Here is a 15,401-nt window from a genome sequence, read left to right as displayed (position 1 = left end):
ATGACCACATTTGGAAATCTGCACTAGAATTAAGAACTTTAGTTTTATTAAAGATATTTTAATATCAGACACTGAAGGTTTTCTGCCTCCTTGCTAACTTAGAAGGATCAACAAAATAGCAATACCTAAAAATACACCTGGTTCTGTCACAAAATTATTGTAGTGACAGATTAAATGAGGTTGCAGATAAAATTCAGACTTTATTTGTCTTACCAAATGTATTTTAAAACTTTTTTTCTGTACTTACCAACATGAAGAATGAAGTCTACTGTTGGTAGTAAAAATCAGATCTAACTATGTTATACATACAATGGACTGACTTTACTCCCCCCCACTAAAACTCTTAATGTAGTCATGTAAAAATCAAGTCAGAAAATATCCATATGGCTCACACCTTTCGCTTCCTGCTAACCAGCAGGGCTGGAATATTAACATATGTAAAACCAAGAAGAAGGAGTGGCGCTGCACTAGTAAGGAGGAAGTGCAAAACCTTCATCAAGTGGAGTAGTTGAATGATAAAATCAGTTTATTTACTACTCCATTAGGGAGACTCCTAATAAACTTTAAACTCTTCTGAAATTTTGAATTATGTATTTATTTACATCTTTTATGAAAGATCCCACTTGACTAGGTCTAGCAGTGTTTGCAAATAGAAATGTGTGCAAAAATACACATATCAAATGCATGAACAAAAAAGAAAAGAGAACAAAATGAACTTAAAATGCCAAATCAAGAACCTAGGACCGCGAACCTCCTTGCACTATAGCCTTCTCTAAATGGCTGGAACAATGATTACATTTTAGCCAAACATTTTCCTTAATGTTTCTTGCACCATTAAAAACAAGACCTGACTTTATAAGCCTAAAATATAGTGCTCTGCAAAACGTCTGTAACATAAAAGCCTGAAGTATTGAATTGTGACTCATCTAATTTTTTCCCCATTAACCTTCTGAGGTAGAGTTACCCATCCAATTTTATTGGGACCATAGTTATCTTGAGCTAATCCCATATTTTCAGAGAGTGAAAATCATTTTTTACAAGAAAAGAAAACAGGCTTCCCAGGCCATGGCATACAAGATATATTTACAATTTTTAATGTGATAATTAAAATGGTTTTGTGTTTTACTTTAAAAACAGCCCAGCTGTATTATTTTGTCACTAAGAATTATTATCTGAGGATACTGTCAATGCTGAATTTTATAATTCGGCCTTCACAATCCCATCCTCGATGAAGAGTTGATTCCCTGGTGGTATGCACAATATATTCTCACAACTTTCAGCCTTCTCTTAGACATTCTCCATCCAGCCAGGATGGATATAAAAAATGTAATTCATTTGAACGTCTCCTCTTGTTCTGCCCACTCCCTTCATATTCCCCTCTTCTCAAAAACATCTGAAGTATGAAAGTTGTCTTTAAATAAATAGGAGAAGCACCACAATCTTTTAACACCACATATTGCCTTTAAAAATTGCTCATATTTTAGTGATGTCCTTGACATCACAATAGTTTTTTAAGGTGGACTCTGAGTGTGTGGGTCCAGCCCAGATCTGTAGTTTGTGCAGACACAGAAACAAGAAGTTATGATACTCAGAAAAAGTTCACATCCTAACTTTAACATACTGTTGGATATTAAATTTCTTCAAAGAGTTGGCAAGCATGGACTACTGATCCCAATGAGTTAAACGGATTTACAAAATCATTATGTAAAGAAACAAATCCAAGTTTATGTGCTGTGACATTTTCATGGTGCCTTTAAAATAGGCTGCTCACAGTTTTTTTTTTTTATATAATGCCAAATCACTCAGTTTTTGATGGAAAAAGAACACAGATGAACTGTGTTTTACCTATGTGAAAATTACCAATTAATTTAAAATAAAATCCAAGAGGGTATACACAATCTAATCAAGCCATCATTTTCCTGATTAATAAGAACTACACTTTACACAAAATACTTTATCAGCAGCTGTTTTCATCAAAAAACCAAGTCATAGTTTCACAGTTGAAAAAGTTACACATTAAAATATTTTACAATTCATTATATATTCACCAGGTTCCCATTTCCTAATGGGCTTGTAATATAAAGCAGAATAGAAGGGAAAAACTTTGAAGTTGATTACTTTGAAACTAAGTTTTACAGAGGACACTAAGAACCACAAAAAGCTTAGGTTCTATCATAAAATAGCAACCAAATTACACTCTTCTTTTAAAAAATCCAATTAGAAACATCTTTTTTTTTTTTTTTAAAAAAAACAAATCCCACAGTAAGATTAACAGATTTCAAATTAACAGCAGTCTAAAAATCCTAAAAAAAAGTTTTTGTATAGCTGAGAATATGGTAAAAAGTTAAAGCATGATTTTCAAACAGTTGATTATTTCTTGCTACAATGTAAAGTTAGGTTTTTTTTTCTTTAGATGAGCTTTGTTCCGCTCTAAAATAATTATTGAAGGAGTATTTCTCAAGTGACTTAAGGAAACTGCGGAGCCAACAGTTACATCACATTCAATAACAAGGATGGTCAGCTCTAGGAACTAACCAATCTATGGGAACTGCTCTCTGATACTGAAGTACCTGGAAATGGCTATATTATCACTGACTTGAAAGAGATCTCATCACCCCATGCAGCTTTCAATTTTTGGTCTTGCCTTTCTGAACTTCCTGTCCTCCTTTCTTTTTAGTTAGATCATTTAATCTGTATTCTTTACAAGTTTGTCTTACACTTCTCCAAACACAATTAATTTGGTTGTAATAACTTTTGAAAATAAATGTAAATGATGAAATAAGCTATGTGGCTTGTTTGTTTTTATGGTGGAGGAGTCCTGGGGGAATGAAGGGCAATGATCTGAACTACTGTGAAAAAAAGCAAAAATTATACAAATTTTGTGCAAGGAGGCTCAAGGCTTTTTTGGCACTTGGCAAAACACAGTTCTCTGTTAATTCTTCAGTTTCCACCAAATTTTCAGATTTGTACCATTTCACTGAGATTTCCTATAATCAATCCCTGATACAGAAAAGGGTGGGATGTTAGTATGTATCGACTGCATATAGCTAAATAACACAAATGTAATTGTGAAGTTTAAATAAGTTATGAGATATTTTGTATCTGCAAAAGAATCTAGCTGGTTTCCTGCTTAAAACAGTTTAAATTCTGCTTAACTATTCCAAGACAGTTTACAGAGATAAGTTCACCTAATCTTCGAATTTATTTTTCTTCTTGGCAATATTATATACATGCTTTAGTGAAGTACCTAAATCTTCAGTTATTATGCCCTTTAAGGGTTCTAGAACAGCCAGATACTAAGAGTATTTGTATTAGAGTCCCTTGTTCACTATTCAAGACTTCTATTATAAGTATCTGATTTCATAGATGAGTATTTTTAAAGTGATGCTGTTTTACTAGAGTATACAATGTGCACTCTTTATAAAGTTGTTCTCCAATAATATGCCTAATCTAGAAAACTGTCAATAAATTATTGCACTATTTTTTTTTTTTTTTTTTTTTTGGCATGGCACCTGGACATTTGCTAAAGCTATTTCCTAGGACATTAATCATTCATTTCAAATACTGAGTAAAATATCAGATTCTAGAATGATGACTAGCATTAGTTCCTACATCTTGGGTGAATGTTTTAAAAAATGTTTTAGAATGTGCTCAAATGAGATTTAATGAAGTTGGAGTGAGACCTGATCATTTTGAACTGGGACATGATCTTAAAAATGGTTTAACATCCTATTTTTATCATTGAAATATGGGTAGATAGCTTAAAAAGGTAAAAAGTTCATGGTTTCTATTCTTCCATATTCTAAAGTATTATTCATGAGCACACCTCAGTAGAGGGGTTTATGCAATCAGGACGATAGTCTAAATTGTGTTAATTCTGGTAACTGATTTCATATGATTGAGCCACTCCTAACTACAAAAGGGTAGAAGATAAGGGATTCACGTGAAAACAGAAAGAAATAAAAGGAAAGAGGGTGAAGTTCAATCTGTTTTCTTTAAGTAGTTAAACACTGGGTATTAGTATTAACGAGAGAGTGCCTGAGCCTCATCTATAGACCAAGAGAAAAGCTAACCATGCTGCTACTAACAATAAAAAATTTGGGGTGCAAAACAATGCATGACTATGGGACAGATTATGTAAATAAAGAATATATATTAATGATAGTTTCTATAATATAAATAGCCTTTGATAAAAAAAATAATCTTTTTAATAACATTAATACTCACTTCTATTTTCTGGAAAACATGCATGAAAAATGTATTCAGTTCAATTGCAAAAGGAGGAAAAAAATCAACTTAAGGTGAACACTGTACAATTCTGGAACAAATACTATTCCTGCTCATTCTTTTTCTATGATGATTATTTTACTTTGTGGGAGTCCAGAATTTCCCTAGGAAATAAAGAGTCAGATCCTTGTAAATACTGTCCAGAAAAAAAAAAAAAAAAAAGAAAAAAAAAAAAAAGAAAAAGAAAAAACAAAAACAAAAACACCAATAAAAACACTACCTTATAACAGGTCTCATTTGTGACTGCTTCCAAAACTGTGCAGATAAGACCCCAAATCATCAAAAGGTTTGATTTATTAAAAAGAAAAAGTCTCTGATGAAATCTCAAGAGTCCCTTCCACCCCAAGCATTCTTTCTTCATTAAACAAGGAGTCAAAAAACCCACTTCAAATTGCAAATTGATTAGCAATGGGGAAAAAAAGAAATTTTCATTCTTTTCCAATCTTACGTAATTTAACATAAGCTCCAGTTTACTTAGCCCTGATATAACAGCCTTTGTTGTGTCCACATTTCAAAACAGAACATTTGCAAGACAAATAGAACATCATTCTTTTTCCTTCTCCATCATTGCTATATATTTTGGGGATTTCTGTTTTGTTTTGTTTTTTAAAAAAGATACAAACAATCTCCAAAGTTTACCTTTTTTTTTTTTTTTTTTGGACTTAAGGCATAACATGAAATTGCGCATTATTCTAAAGCTTAATTTTGAAATGAACTAGTTTAGTGCTATCAAACCCTGTTTGCATTACATTATTTAAATTATATAGTATTTTATTTCTGTTCTTGCTGTAAATTCTAATGCTGTTCATGGATTGTGCAATTCCTATGCAATCAGTCTTTGCCTGCTGATAGTTATTAACAGTGCAGTGTAGAATTCAGATATTGGGCTTTCAGTTTCTTAGTTATCCTTTCAGTTCAATGCATGCTGCTTAATTGTGTGGAAGATCCAATCCATTTTTGTTGTCCAGCCACCATGGTGTGCATCATTCATTTGTTTCATGAAATATTCCAAAGCCTCTTGCTCAGTTTTATCTAAGGCTAGGGTCTTTCGAATATATGCAATGTCATCAAAAGATTGTAGTTCTGGCATTCCAGAGCCAAGCATCATTGAGAAAAGATTTATGAAGAGATTGGCGTGCTGCCGAATAGCTAGATAAGCCTTGTAACACATCTCCTGAAACCTATAAGTAGTAAAAACAGTTTAGTCAGTATGCTGTAAATCGTATTAATACTTTCAGATCTCTGCTCAAATGTCATGGAAAGGTTTACTTGGACAAAAAAATAGCCCTCCTCTTCCCATCCCCTTGCCAGCACTTTTCTATTTCCTTTTCCCCACTAGAGAGTAAACTCAATGAGGATAAAGACTTCAATTACTGTTTTATCACAAGCACATAAAACAATGTCTGGCACACTGGGAGTTTAAAAAATATTTACTAAATGTATGAACTGGTCCATAGTAAAGCCTGTAGGGTTTCAGCTAGGGTCAGGAGACAGAGTTGTAGATAAAGCAGATTTTTATAAAAGTAATTTAAGGCCTAAGACAGACTATTGATGTACCATAAGGTGGTAAGAAAAATTATGAATAAGTATGGTAGTTATAGTTGATTAATTTTTCAACTTGTATGACTAAAAATGTTTTAAGCACTATATATTATTTGCCAATACAGAGAAGGTAGACTCCAATTATTTAAACAGCAGTAAGTAAAAACTTTAAATGTGTTATGAAGTTTAAGAATTATTTTCTTTTTAGGCCTTAATTAGCTCAACAAATTCTTTACAGCATCATTCAATTTTTGTTAGATAACATCTGTTATTTTAAATTGCTTGAACAATATCAATTATTTCTGAGAGAGCAGCAAGAATTTTTTATCTTGAGCTTTCAATTTCTTGAGCTTACCTCTCAAATTCTCTGGTTTTTGTGCATTCTTGAGCTCCTTTACTGATCACTATTAAGAAATCTTGTGTCAAAACAAAGGGTACGCGTTCTCGTTTATAACCAAATTTTTTCTTCTTGTGATCCAAAAAGTGTCCAAAATCTATATGAAACAGCTTTCAAAAATAAGAAATTATGTTATAGGTCGACACATGTAGAAATACAATATCTTGAATTAATAAATTTAGCTTAAGAATATTGAAATATTTTAAAGAGAAAAGTCATTACTTGTCCATCATCTTTCACCATGATGTTACTATTGTGACGATCTCCAATTCCCAAAATGAAGGTAGCCACACAATATCCAGCACACGAACGTGTGAACAGGTCTATGGCTGCATCATATCTATACAGAAGAAAAACACGTCAGGAGTAGTGTGGAAAAACAAAGTAATCTAAGCCAGACTGAGAAAATATGAAGTTTCTATTTAAACAACGAATTAGGGAAGAAGTAATTATGTCCAAAGATCTAAGAAAAAAGCATAATTCTTACCACAGTGAAAAAAATACTTATGTCATTAAACTTAATTTTTTTCTAATAATTTTAACAATGATTTAGAAGTAAAATTTTGAGTTTGTGTCAAAAAAAGGACAAATGATAAGAACACTTTTAGATACAGAGTTGAATATACATGATTTTATCAAATTATAAGCAATTCTGATCACTTATTATCTCAAATATTTCAAAAGTTGAGCATATTTTTACCTGAAATTAAGTATAATTGTTTTCTATGGTCTAAATCAGAGGAATATATTCAACCACTAAGAAACTCATCTAACAATTTAGCTAATGTAGTAAAAAGGAATAAAAACACTCACATTTCTCCTTTGTTCTTGTCTTTGAGCCACTGATGTAGTGTGTGGCTGTTGAACTGCAGTGCGCCTTTCAGGCCACCTTTGCACTGAATCTGCATGATAGTGTGAGAATTTCTTACCACCTCAATAAGTCCTACACAGTCACCAATTGATAAACAACCATAAGGTAACATTCTGAAAAAAGAGAAACATATTTACAATTAAATAATGGAATTTTAGTATAGCAAATATTTTAATAGGTTAAATCATGAATATTCTATTTTTAAATTTGTAATGTACTGTGGTAAATTATTTTTATGGTGCGAAAAACTTTTCTAAAAAATACACAAAATTATGTCTTTATTTACTATAGCCTTCAAATGAGAAAGTACTTACTTGTAATATCAGAAAAATATTATTCAGAAATTATAGCAATAAATTGTAAACATTTATGACTTTAAAAATATGGGTGAATTTAAAAATGTTTAATTGGCATCTAAGCAAAGCTTCAGGGCAGCAGTTCCCATGTTTCTGGTCTCAGGACTCCACTATCCTTGTAAAAATTACTGAGGACCCCAAAGAACTTTTATTTATGAAGTTTATATCTATTGATATTAGAAATTAAAACAAAGAAAATAAAAATTAAAGCAATTATTAATTCATCTAAAAATAAACCATCACACTTTAAACTACAAGCATGCTCAACACTGATAAAACAAAAACATAAAATAAGAGTAAGTTGGAGTAAAATCTTAAAAATGTATTTATCAGGTCTGGAGAGAAAAGATTCCATATGAGAAAGGATAAAAAAAATTGACCATGTTTTAAAACCAAAACATTATGTGTCAATATAAATAATACCTGTTACGAAATTAAAAAATCCTTCATTGCCAGGTACTGTGGTGCACACCCAAAATCCCAGGGGCTGGGGAGGCTGAGACAGGAGGATATCAAGTTCAAAGCCAGCCTTAGCAACTTAGTAAGACTGGTCTCAAAAAATAAATAAATTAATTAAATAATAAAAAAGGGAGAGGCTGGGGATATGGCTCAGTGGTTAAGTACCCCTACATTCAATCCTGGTACCAAAAAAACAAAAATGGAAACTAAACAACAAAAAAAAACCCTATATTTAAAAAAAAAAAATTTAGTGAGAAGAGAGACATGTCTTCAAAAAATTTTGATGTCTGGTGTTATAGCCAGCTAGAGTTTCATATACACTTCTGTAACCAACCTAAGTATGGTATTTTTATTGAAGTATATAAAGAAAATCTGGCATCATACAAATAGGTAGTTGAAAAAAGGAGATTATCATAGTCTTCTAACTATAGATATTTTTCTTAGAGACTATTCTAAAACTGGATACAAGATAGTGTCTCAAGTTACACTATTGAATCTCAGACATATCAACAAATTTTTCATACTGCTTTATTAAAATTGATTGATTTGTTTTTCTTGCCTTTGAATGGGTATCCTGCAATGGTCATTTGGAAGATACCAGTTTACCAAGTTGTGTATATCTTCTAAGTGTTGCTTACTAAAAACTCATAATTGTTAATATTACCACAGACTTTCAATTATATGTGTTTAAGTTTGAGGACACTTTAAGTTCAGTGGTGAATATGAATTTTTAAAAATTCTAATTGTTGACTAAAAGCTCAAATTTTATCTTTGGCAACAAATGTTGTTGTTGTTGGTTTATTTGAAGAGATATTGTTCATTTTCAAGAAAATGTCTGCCAAATACTCATGTCTGAATAATCACAGCCTTTACTTATTATTTTTTTAAATAAAAAGGGCATTCCACAAAAAAAGGAGCTACTGTAGTTCACAGCTCAATCCCACCAATGTGTTTCCTTGATATAACCATCATATTTTGCCATGTTGCAAAAGTGCTTTTTGGGTACTTCCTGTTTTATCCTATCAAATATTAAACACAGAAAAAGAATATCAAACAGTAAATACATGTAATCAAGGTAAAGACATGAGGACTTAAAATAATGAAAAAAAAAGCATACAAATTGTCACATGAAATACTCAAAGTATGGTTTTATTTGCTCTGTTGGTTTCATAAAGCTATTGTCCATTCTTTCTTGTTCTTTTTTATCTTCCTAAAATAGTCTACACTTATTTTTATTTTCTCACTTTAATTCCTTGTTGCCTAGTTTCTGTGCCTACCATTCTACTGTAAACTCTTCTCATAGCTAACTATAAGCCTCAAATTCAGGGGCTTTTTCTTAGTTCTTGTTTTCTAAACCCCTGGAGGAACTGGCACTGCAAATGGTTTGTGAATCTCTCCCATCTTTTGGGAGCTGTGAATCACGCTGGTACTAATCCCTCTGGACCATTTCTCTATGGAATCTTTTCCTTGCTTGCCCTGGTAAATATAGACTTTTTTTAAAGTTGTACTTCAGCTTATTTTCTCTCATTCAATGTTTTTATTTTATTACTGTTGAACATGCTCATAATTTAAAGAGTTAAATTATCCTATGATTCTTGCAATATGAAAAGCAGAGTTATAAGAAATCTGAATTTGAATTATACTTTTGTCAAGTAAAACTGCTGCCATTTTACTTAAGTAATTTTTACCTAAAATTAAATTTCAAATAAAAAATTCACTTAAGTGTGATAATTACCAGAGATATTTACTTAGATCCTTTACTCTTTGTAGTTCTGCAATCTTTTTATACTCTTTGTTACTGAGAACTGTGGTACTGGGGGCATCTTTTATGACACAGGAAACTGTATCAAAAAGGAAACGTGATTCCTATAACATTAATTATCTTTGGAAAGGAGTAGGGATTAAGCAAAGAATCAGTGAATCCCACCATCAAGTACATCCATAAGATTGGGACTCTAACTAGAATAAAATATATTCCATGCTTGTATAATTACATCAAAATGGATTCTGTTTTCAAGTATAACTAAAAAGAACAAATAAGATTTAAAAAAAAAAGTTAAGAATCAGAATTGATGACTTCATTTTGTGCCTCACAGGTTACTTGAAATATCCACTTTCTTCCTTGCAAATAAAAGGGGTACTACTACTATTTGTTACTTACACTCTTATTTACTTGCTACTCAATCTATAAGAGACATACAAGCCCTCATTTGTTATTTTTTTGCTATTTCTATCTAATCTACCTTGTTGCTATAGCTAGACTTGGTTTATGCTCACTTATGAAGCATGACAAAAACTTGGAGATAATACTGATAATTGTGGAAAGTTGGACAAAACCCAAAGAACTGGCAAAATCTTTAGTTGGTTTCATAAACTTTGTTGAAAAACTAATTCAAGATTAGAAAATTTAAACTCAACTTCTGAATAAAATCAGGGGCCTTTTGTGTCACCTATGTATGTCCTGTTCCTAATGGTGACCTTTTAGGGGCAACTGCAGCATCTTACCTAGTTTTATTAGAAATGGTTCTTACTTTACTGAAATATCACATTAGTCTAAGCCACATAAGAGGACAAACAAAAGTACACTGCATAATCAACCTGTTAATACTACTACATATGTATATGTCTATATCCTTCTATTATTAATATTTATTAGTATTTTTTCCCAGGATAACTTTTAACATACAGGTTATTTTACTGATTACCTACCGAAGATCAAGGCCTTGATTTTGCCAGATATTTTCCATAATGCGAATAATTTGAAGTGTTAGCATATCTTGCCGTAAATCTGAAATTTAAATTATATGTTTCACCAATTAGTCATGAACAGAAATTAGGGGATCATGTCATTACACTGTTTTCAAATGGAAAATGGAGAACTATATTTACTTTTCAAAATAATTTATAAGACAGCAATATTTTGATTCTTTAACCTACTTCCAAAGAATCTGCATTAACATATTTGTGTTAACAGAATAAGTAAGCACATATTCAAAAGAAATTTTAAATATATTTAAAACATTTTTGCAAATCCTTAACTATGAACATGTTTATATTAAAGTACCAAGATCAACAGAATTTACCAGTGAATCATCGTTTTCCAATGGAAAGTCATTGATGATCCTCCCATTTCTCCCTACAGCCTATTTTCCCCATAAACTTGGACATTCTTTATATTGTTTCTTAGCAGACTATACTTTTTCTTTGTACCATGGTTGCAATCTTATTTTTTGTAATTATTTGTTATTAGTGTCCCTTTATTCTGTTGAGACTGTAAGCTCTAAAAGGGCAGGGACTCTGTTTTGCTTATTGCTATAATCCCTGGGAATGCCACATAGAATAGTTACATAATAAATGGATGCTCACACCATCCATTCAAATGATAGTTAAGCAAATGACAAACAAATTTCAGGATTTCTGATTCTGAAGGAGTTCAAAAAATGCCATTTCAACCAGAGGAACAAGCCTAGAGAGACTATCAACTATTCTTCTGAGGGCTACTCAGAGACAACTTTTATTAATGGAGAATTTTTTTTATTTGACTATTAAGACAACATTAATCATCATATCTTTGCTCTCCTACCCTCCCACAACAGTGTCACTATTACTCCTAGGACACCCCAACCTCCTATTCCTTTCGTAGCTCAGGATGCTCCTAAGTTTTATCTATCTGATCCTTCTTCAAGTGTCATATTTGGTGTAATTATAAACATAATTAAATATTTTTTCCTATTAATCTGTTTTATGCTTATTTAATTCACAACCCAGCCCAGGAATGTAGAGAGATTAGGCAAGCCATTTTTAGTTTCCTTAGACAAGCATAATTGTTAAAAAGAAAATGTGTCTAGGGGAGCAAAATTACTACTACTTCTTTTTTAATGTTTACATATATTTAGAACTGTAGGGATCGACCTCTCTGGTTGATCTTTGCTGGTTGGTAAGATTCATGACAAGTAGGTTCCTTCTGGAGAATAGGCAGATGAAGGGAGTTCAAAAGCCTCTGCCTGCATCTGTTTCCCAATGTACCCTCAGTTCTAAGTTGTTTGCAAATCAAATCATCATACCTTGCGCTCACATTTCCTGAATTTCTTTATATGTATTGCAAAAGTTAGGACATCTGCTTAATATTCTATATTTTATCATAAGTGTATTTTAAAAACAGCTTTCATGGTTCATAAATACTTTGTGCATAAAAAGATCACTAAATTCATGCATCACAAACTCTTAATACTTTTCCTTACCATCTCCATTTTTAAAGATGATCTCATTGTTCTGAAACAGTAACTCTGACATGATGTCTGGGTTCTCCCAATTCAACCACAGTGGCCTTTTTGCAGAGGACATAATTCGACACTCTTCAAGCCTTTGAAATCATTGAAACATTTTACTAGGACACCTTAGCTTCAATATTCTTTTTACCCTCAATTTTACTTTAAAATATATATCTAGTATAACTTTTTGAAGTATTATAAAAATTTTAAAATTTCTCTAGTTTTAATTATGAAGTCATTCCTGAGAAGTATAAAGAAAAATATTTTTAAATGTTTATATAATGAATTTTCAATCAATATAGGCAGACATTAGTTTTATAGATATTATATTCTATTTCTTACCTCTAATACCAGAAAGTCTAACCATAGAAGGTCTTAAACTCTATTATTAAAGTAGTAAAAATTTATTCTAATAAATGCAGTTCTAATTTAAGAAAATTTTACTATTTCTATTTTTCAGGGTAGGAGATGGGAGAGGAAGCATATACAATTGGACATTCTTATTATATGGGACATTTTGACTTGTTTCAAAATTTTATCCAAAAAGTACTTATTCAAATATATCAATGAAATTTCCAAGAAGGTATCTTACCTAAGATTTCCTAGTTGATGAGCAGGGTTTAAAGGAGACAGAAAGCCTTGTAGAGCATCCATGAAATCTGGCTGCCTCATTTGCTCCACTAAAAACTTCATCTGTACCTGATTAAAAAAGCATAATCAAAGTTAGAAACTGAGTTCATAAAAAGTAAAATTAACTGCCAATCTCTTCTATACACTGAAAATTCAGTACTGCATAGTCTTTAAGTCTATGCTCCAGACTGGCTGTCTGCTAATGAAAAGGATTTCTATGACACAGAGTAGCATAACTCAGGGAGAGAAAAGAGTGACAGCACTTGCACCCTTCCTGTGAGAGGATGAACTCTGTAGTGCTGACAGAGGCAATGCTCTGGCTGCAGAGCAGGGCTGGTCAACCACTGCCTACAGATCAGCTGCCAGCTTTTGTAAATCAAGTTGCATTAAAATATAGCCATGCCCATTCATCACTTATTAGCTGCCTTTACACTAGTACAGCAGAGTTGAGTAGTAAGACCAGACCATGTGGCCTGTAAAATATAAAATGCTTATTATCTGGCCCTTTAAGAAAAAAAAAAAAAAATCTGCTGCTCCCTCTTCTAGAGGAGAACATGCAATCTTAGCTTAATATTCTTTTAAGTTTTCAGAAAACATTACATTCATGCTCTCTGTTGGGTAAAAAAAGGTCTAGTGATACTAAAACAAACTTGGGAAAAAGAACTTATAAAAACTTTTGCTTGTTACAAAGAGTCTCACACTATACTCAGGTTCTAGTGTTTATCTGAAAAGAAATATCACTTTTTAATTATTTCAAGTCAGAAACCAAACTGCTGAGCTGTCATGCAGTATCTGGCATTTTATTTCAGGAAGCCTCTATCTAACGTAGATTAATTAGCAACTTTCTTTTAAAGTTGCTTTTATTCCAATAATTTTATATTAAAATACATTTTATATCAAAAATGTAAAATGTGTGATGGAAAAAAGATATCAGGAGCTAGAAATTCAAAATAAATTCATAATAAATACATTTTCATGCTGCAATTTTAAAATAAATAGCTGGAAAATCTATTCATCACTAAATAAATAGCTACTGCTGATGTAAATACATTTCTTTTTCTACCACTGCCAACTCTATTGTTAGTACAGTGCTTTGCGTATCTTATCACTCATTGCTATAAAACACAAAAACTACTCAAAGTAACTATTTTGTTTCTAGAACTGCAATTTTAGTTACTTATCACAAACTCATTTAAAGTAATAATGATCTAATTTCATGTTTCTAATTAAGTCATTGTGTCATCACCAATTTGTGATAAGAAAACTCTAATACAAAATAAATGCCTATATTTAGAAATATATCTAAAACCTAATTTCTTTTTTCTTAGCTCAGTTACAATGTATAAATATATTTTGTTCTTACAAAGCAGTCTAGTCCCCTTTTGTTCATAAATTCCAGCATCAGAGATATTACAATTATTTTCTAATATCTTACATTTGAATTTATATAAAAGAACTTCAAAAAAATCAATTAAGTCATTTAGATTAATGCAGTAACTTTCTTGTAGATCAATATACCAACTTTCTTTTAAAATTGTTTTTTCCTTCCAGTAATATTAAGGAAGATGTTGGAAAAACCCATTCACTTATGTTCTCTGCCCTCCGGGGACTTGTTAATAAACTGGGATTAATTCCAATTCCAACCCCAACTTCGAAAGAGGTGGGGAATGATTTCACTTTTCACTGTAGGATGTGGTAGAATGGATTCATCGAAGAATAGGGAATAGGAAAAGGTCATGAAAAACCTTTACATTTCATAATCCTAAGCTACACTAAGCCACAGTATACATAATTAGTGTATGTGACATATTTACTGAGTGGCTATGAGTCCATTTAAAACTTAAAAATGACAAAACTCACTTCTTTTCACTCATTTTCAGGGTCATTTTTAAGATAATAAATGAGAGAATAAGGAAAGAATCATTTTAAATACTTAGGGGTATACAAAAAGAAAGGAAAAAAGAGAGACTTCTATTGGGCATCTTATGTTCTAGGAACTATGATAGGTACTTTGCAAAGAGCATGTAGTTTGGTTCTCACAACAACCTTATAGTAGTACTTCCATTTTACAAATGAGCAAAATGAAATCTTAAGACCCTAAATAATGTATTTAACATTACATAGCTGAGAGACAGTGGAACTTGGACTCAAATCCTAGTTAGCTTGATTCCAAGGACCATGACTACAGAAGTTTGAGTTTTCTGAACAACCTTGACACATTGCAACTAAAATTTCAAGTCTCAAATACAAACTAAAGTCACACACCTTTTGTGTTTCATCCTTCTTTTCCTGTTTGAGAATGTCAGTTAAGTTAATGAGCTTTTCCATAGCCTCAACTTGCCTATTCAGGTGCTTCAAATACATCCCACAAGCACGACAGTAGGACTCCAAAAGCAGGCCAAACCTCTGACTAACTGTTTTATTGTGCATCTCAGATCTAAAAGAAGAATAAAAAAAAAAAAGTATATATATACATACACACACACACACACACACACACACGTGTGTGTGTCTTAAATTAGTATATATATATTCTTAAAAAAAATAAGGAAACCCATTTTGTTAAACCAATAAATGTTAAAATCCTA

At 31.7% G+C, this 15,401-nt stretch overlaps 1 protein-coding gene across 1 annotated transcript in view; it reads right to left on the bottom strand.

Moving 5' to 3' along the window:
• Nucleotides 1-4,884: 4,884 nt before the first annotated feature.
• The window catches only part of Pik3ca (phosphatidylinositol-4,5-bisphosphate 3-kinase catalytic subunit alpha), a 76,587-nt gene continuing 66,070 nt past the window's right edge, over nucleotides 4,885-15,401 (bottom strand). Inside the window, exons 14-21 of the mRNA XM_047565104.1 lie at nucleotides 15,079-15,250; nucleotides 12,776-12,882; nucleotides 12,154-12,275; nucleotides 10,622-10,700; nucleotides 7,040-7,210; nucleotides 6,449-6,566; nucleotides 6,185-6,336; nucleotides 4,885-5,468 (exon numbers count right to left, since the gene is read on the bottom strand). Coding sequence (XP_047421060.1) covers nucleotides 5,198-5,468; nucleotides 6,185-6,336; nucleotides 6,449-6,566; nucleotides 7,040-7,210; nucleotides 10,622-10,700; nucleotides 12,154-12,275; nucleotides 12,776-12,882; nucleotides 15,079-15,250 — 1,192 coding nt within the window. The 3' untranslated portion in view covers nucleotides 4,885-5,197. The remainder of the gene's footprint in view (nucleotides 5,469-6,184; nucleotides 6,337-6,448; nucleotides 6,567-7,039; nucleotides 7,211-10,621; nucleotides 10,701-12,153; nucleotides 12,276-12,775; nucleotides 12,883-15,078; nucleotides 15,251-15,401) is intronic.

The sequence above is a fragment of the Sciurus carolinensis genome, chromosome 9, assembly GCF_902686445.1.
Source record: "Sciurus carolinensis chromosome 9, mSciCar1.2, whole genome shotgun sequence".
Lineage (NCBI taxonomy): Eukaryota > Metazoa > Chordata > Mammalia > Rodentia > Sciuridae > Sciurus > Sciurus carolinensis.
Note: the sequence above shows the minus strand (reverse complement) of the source record. Positions and strands in the feature narration are given on the sequence as shown.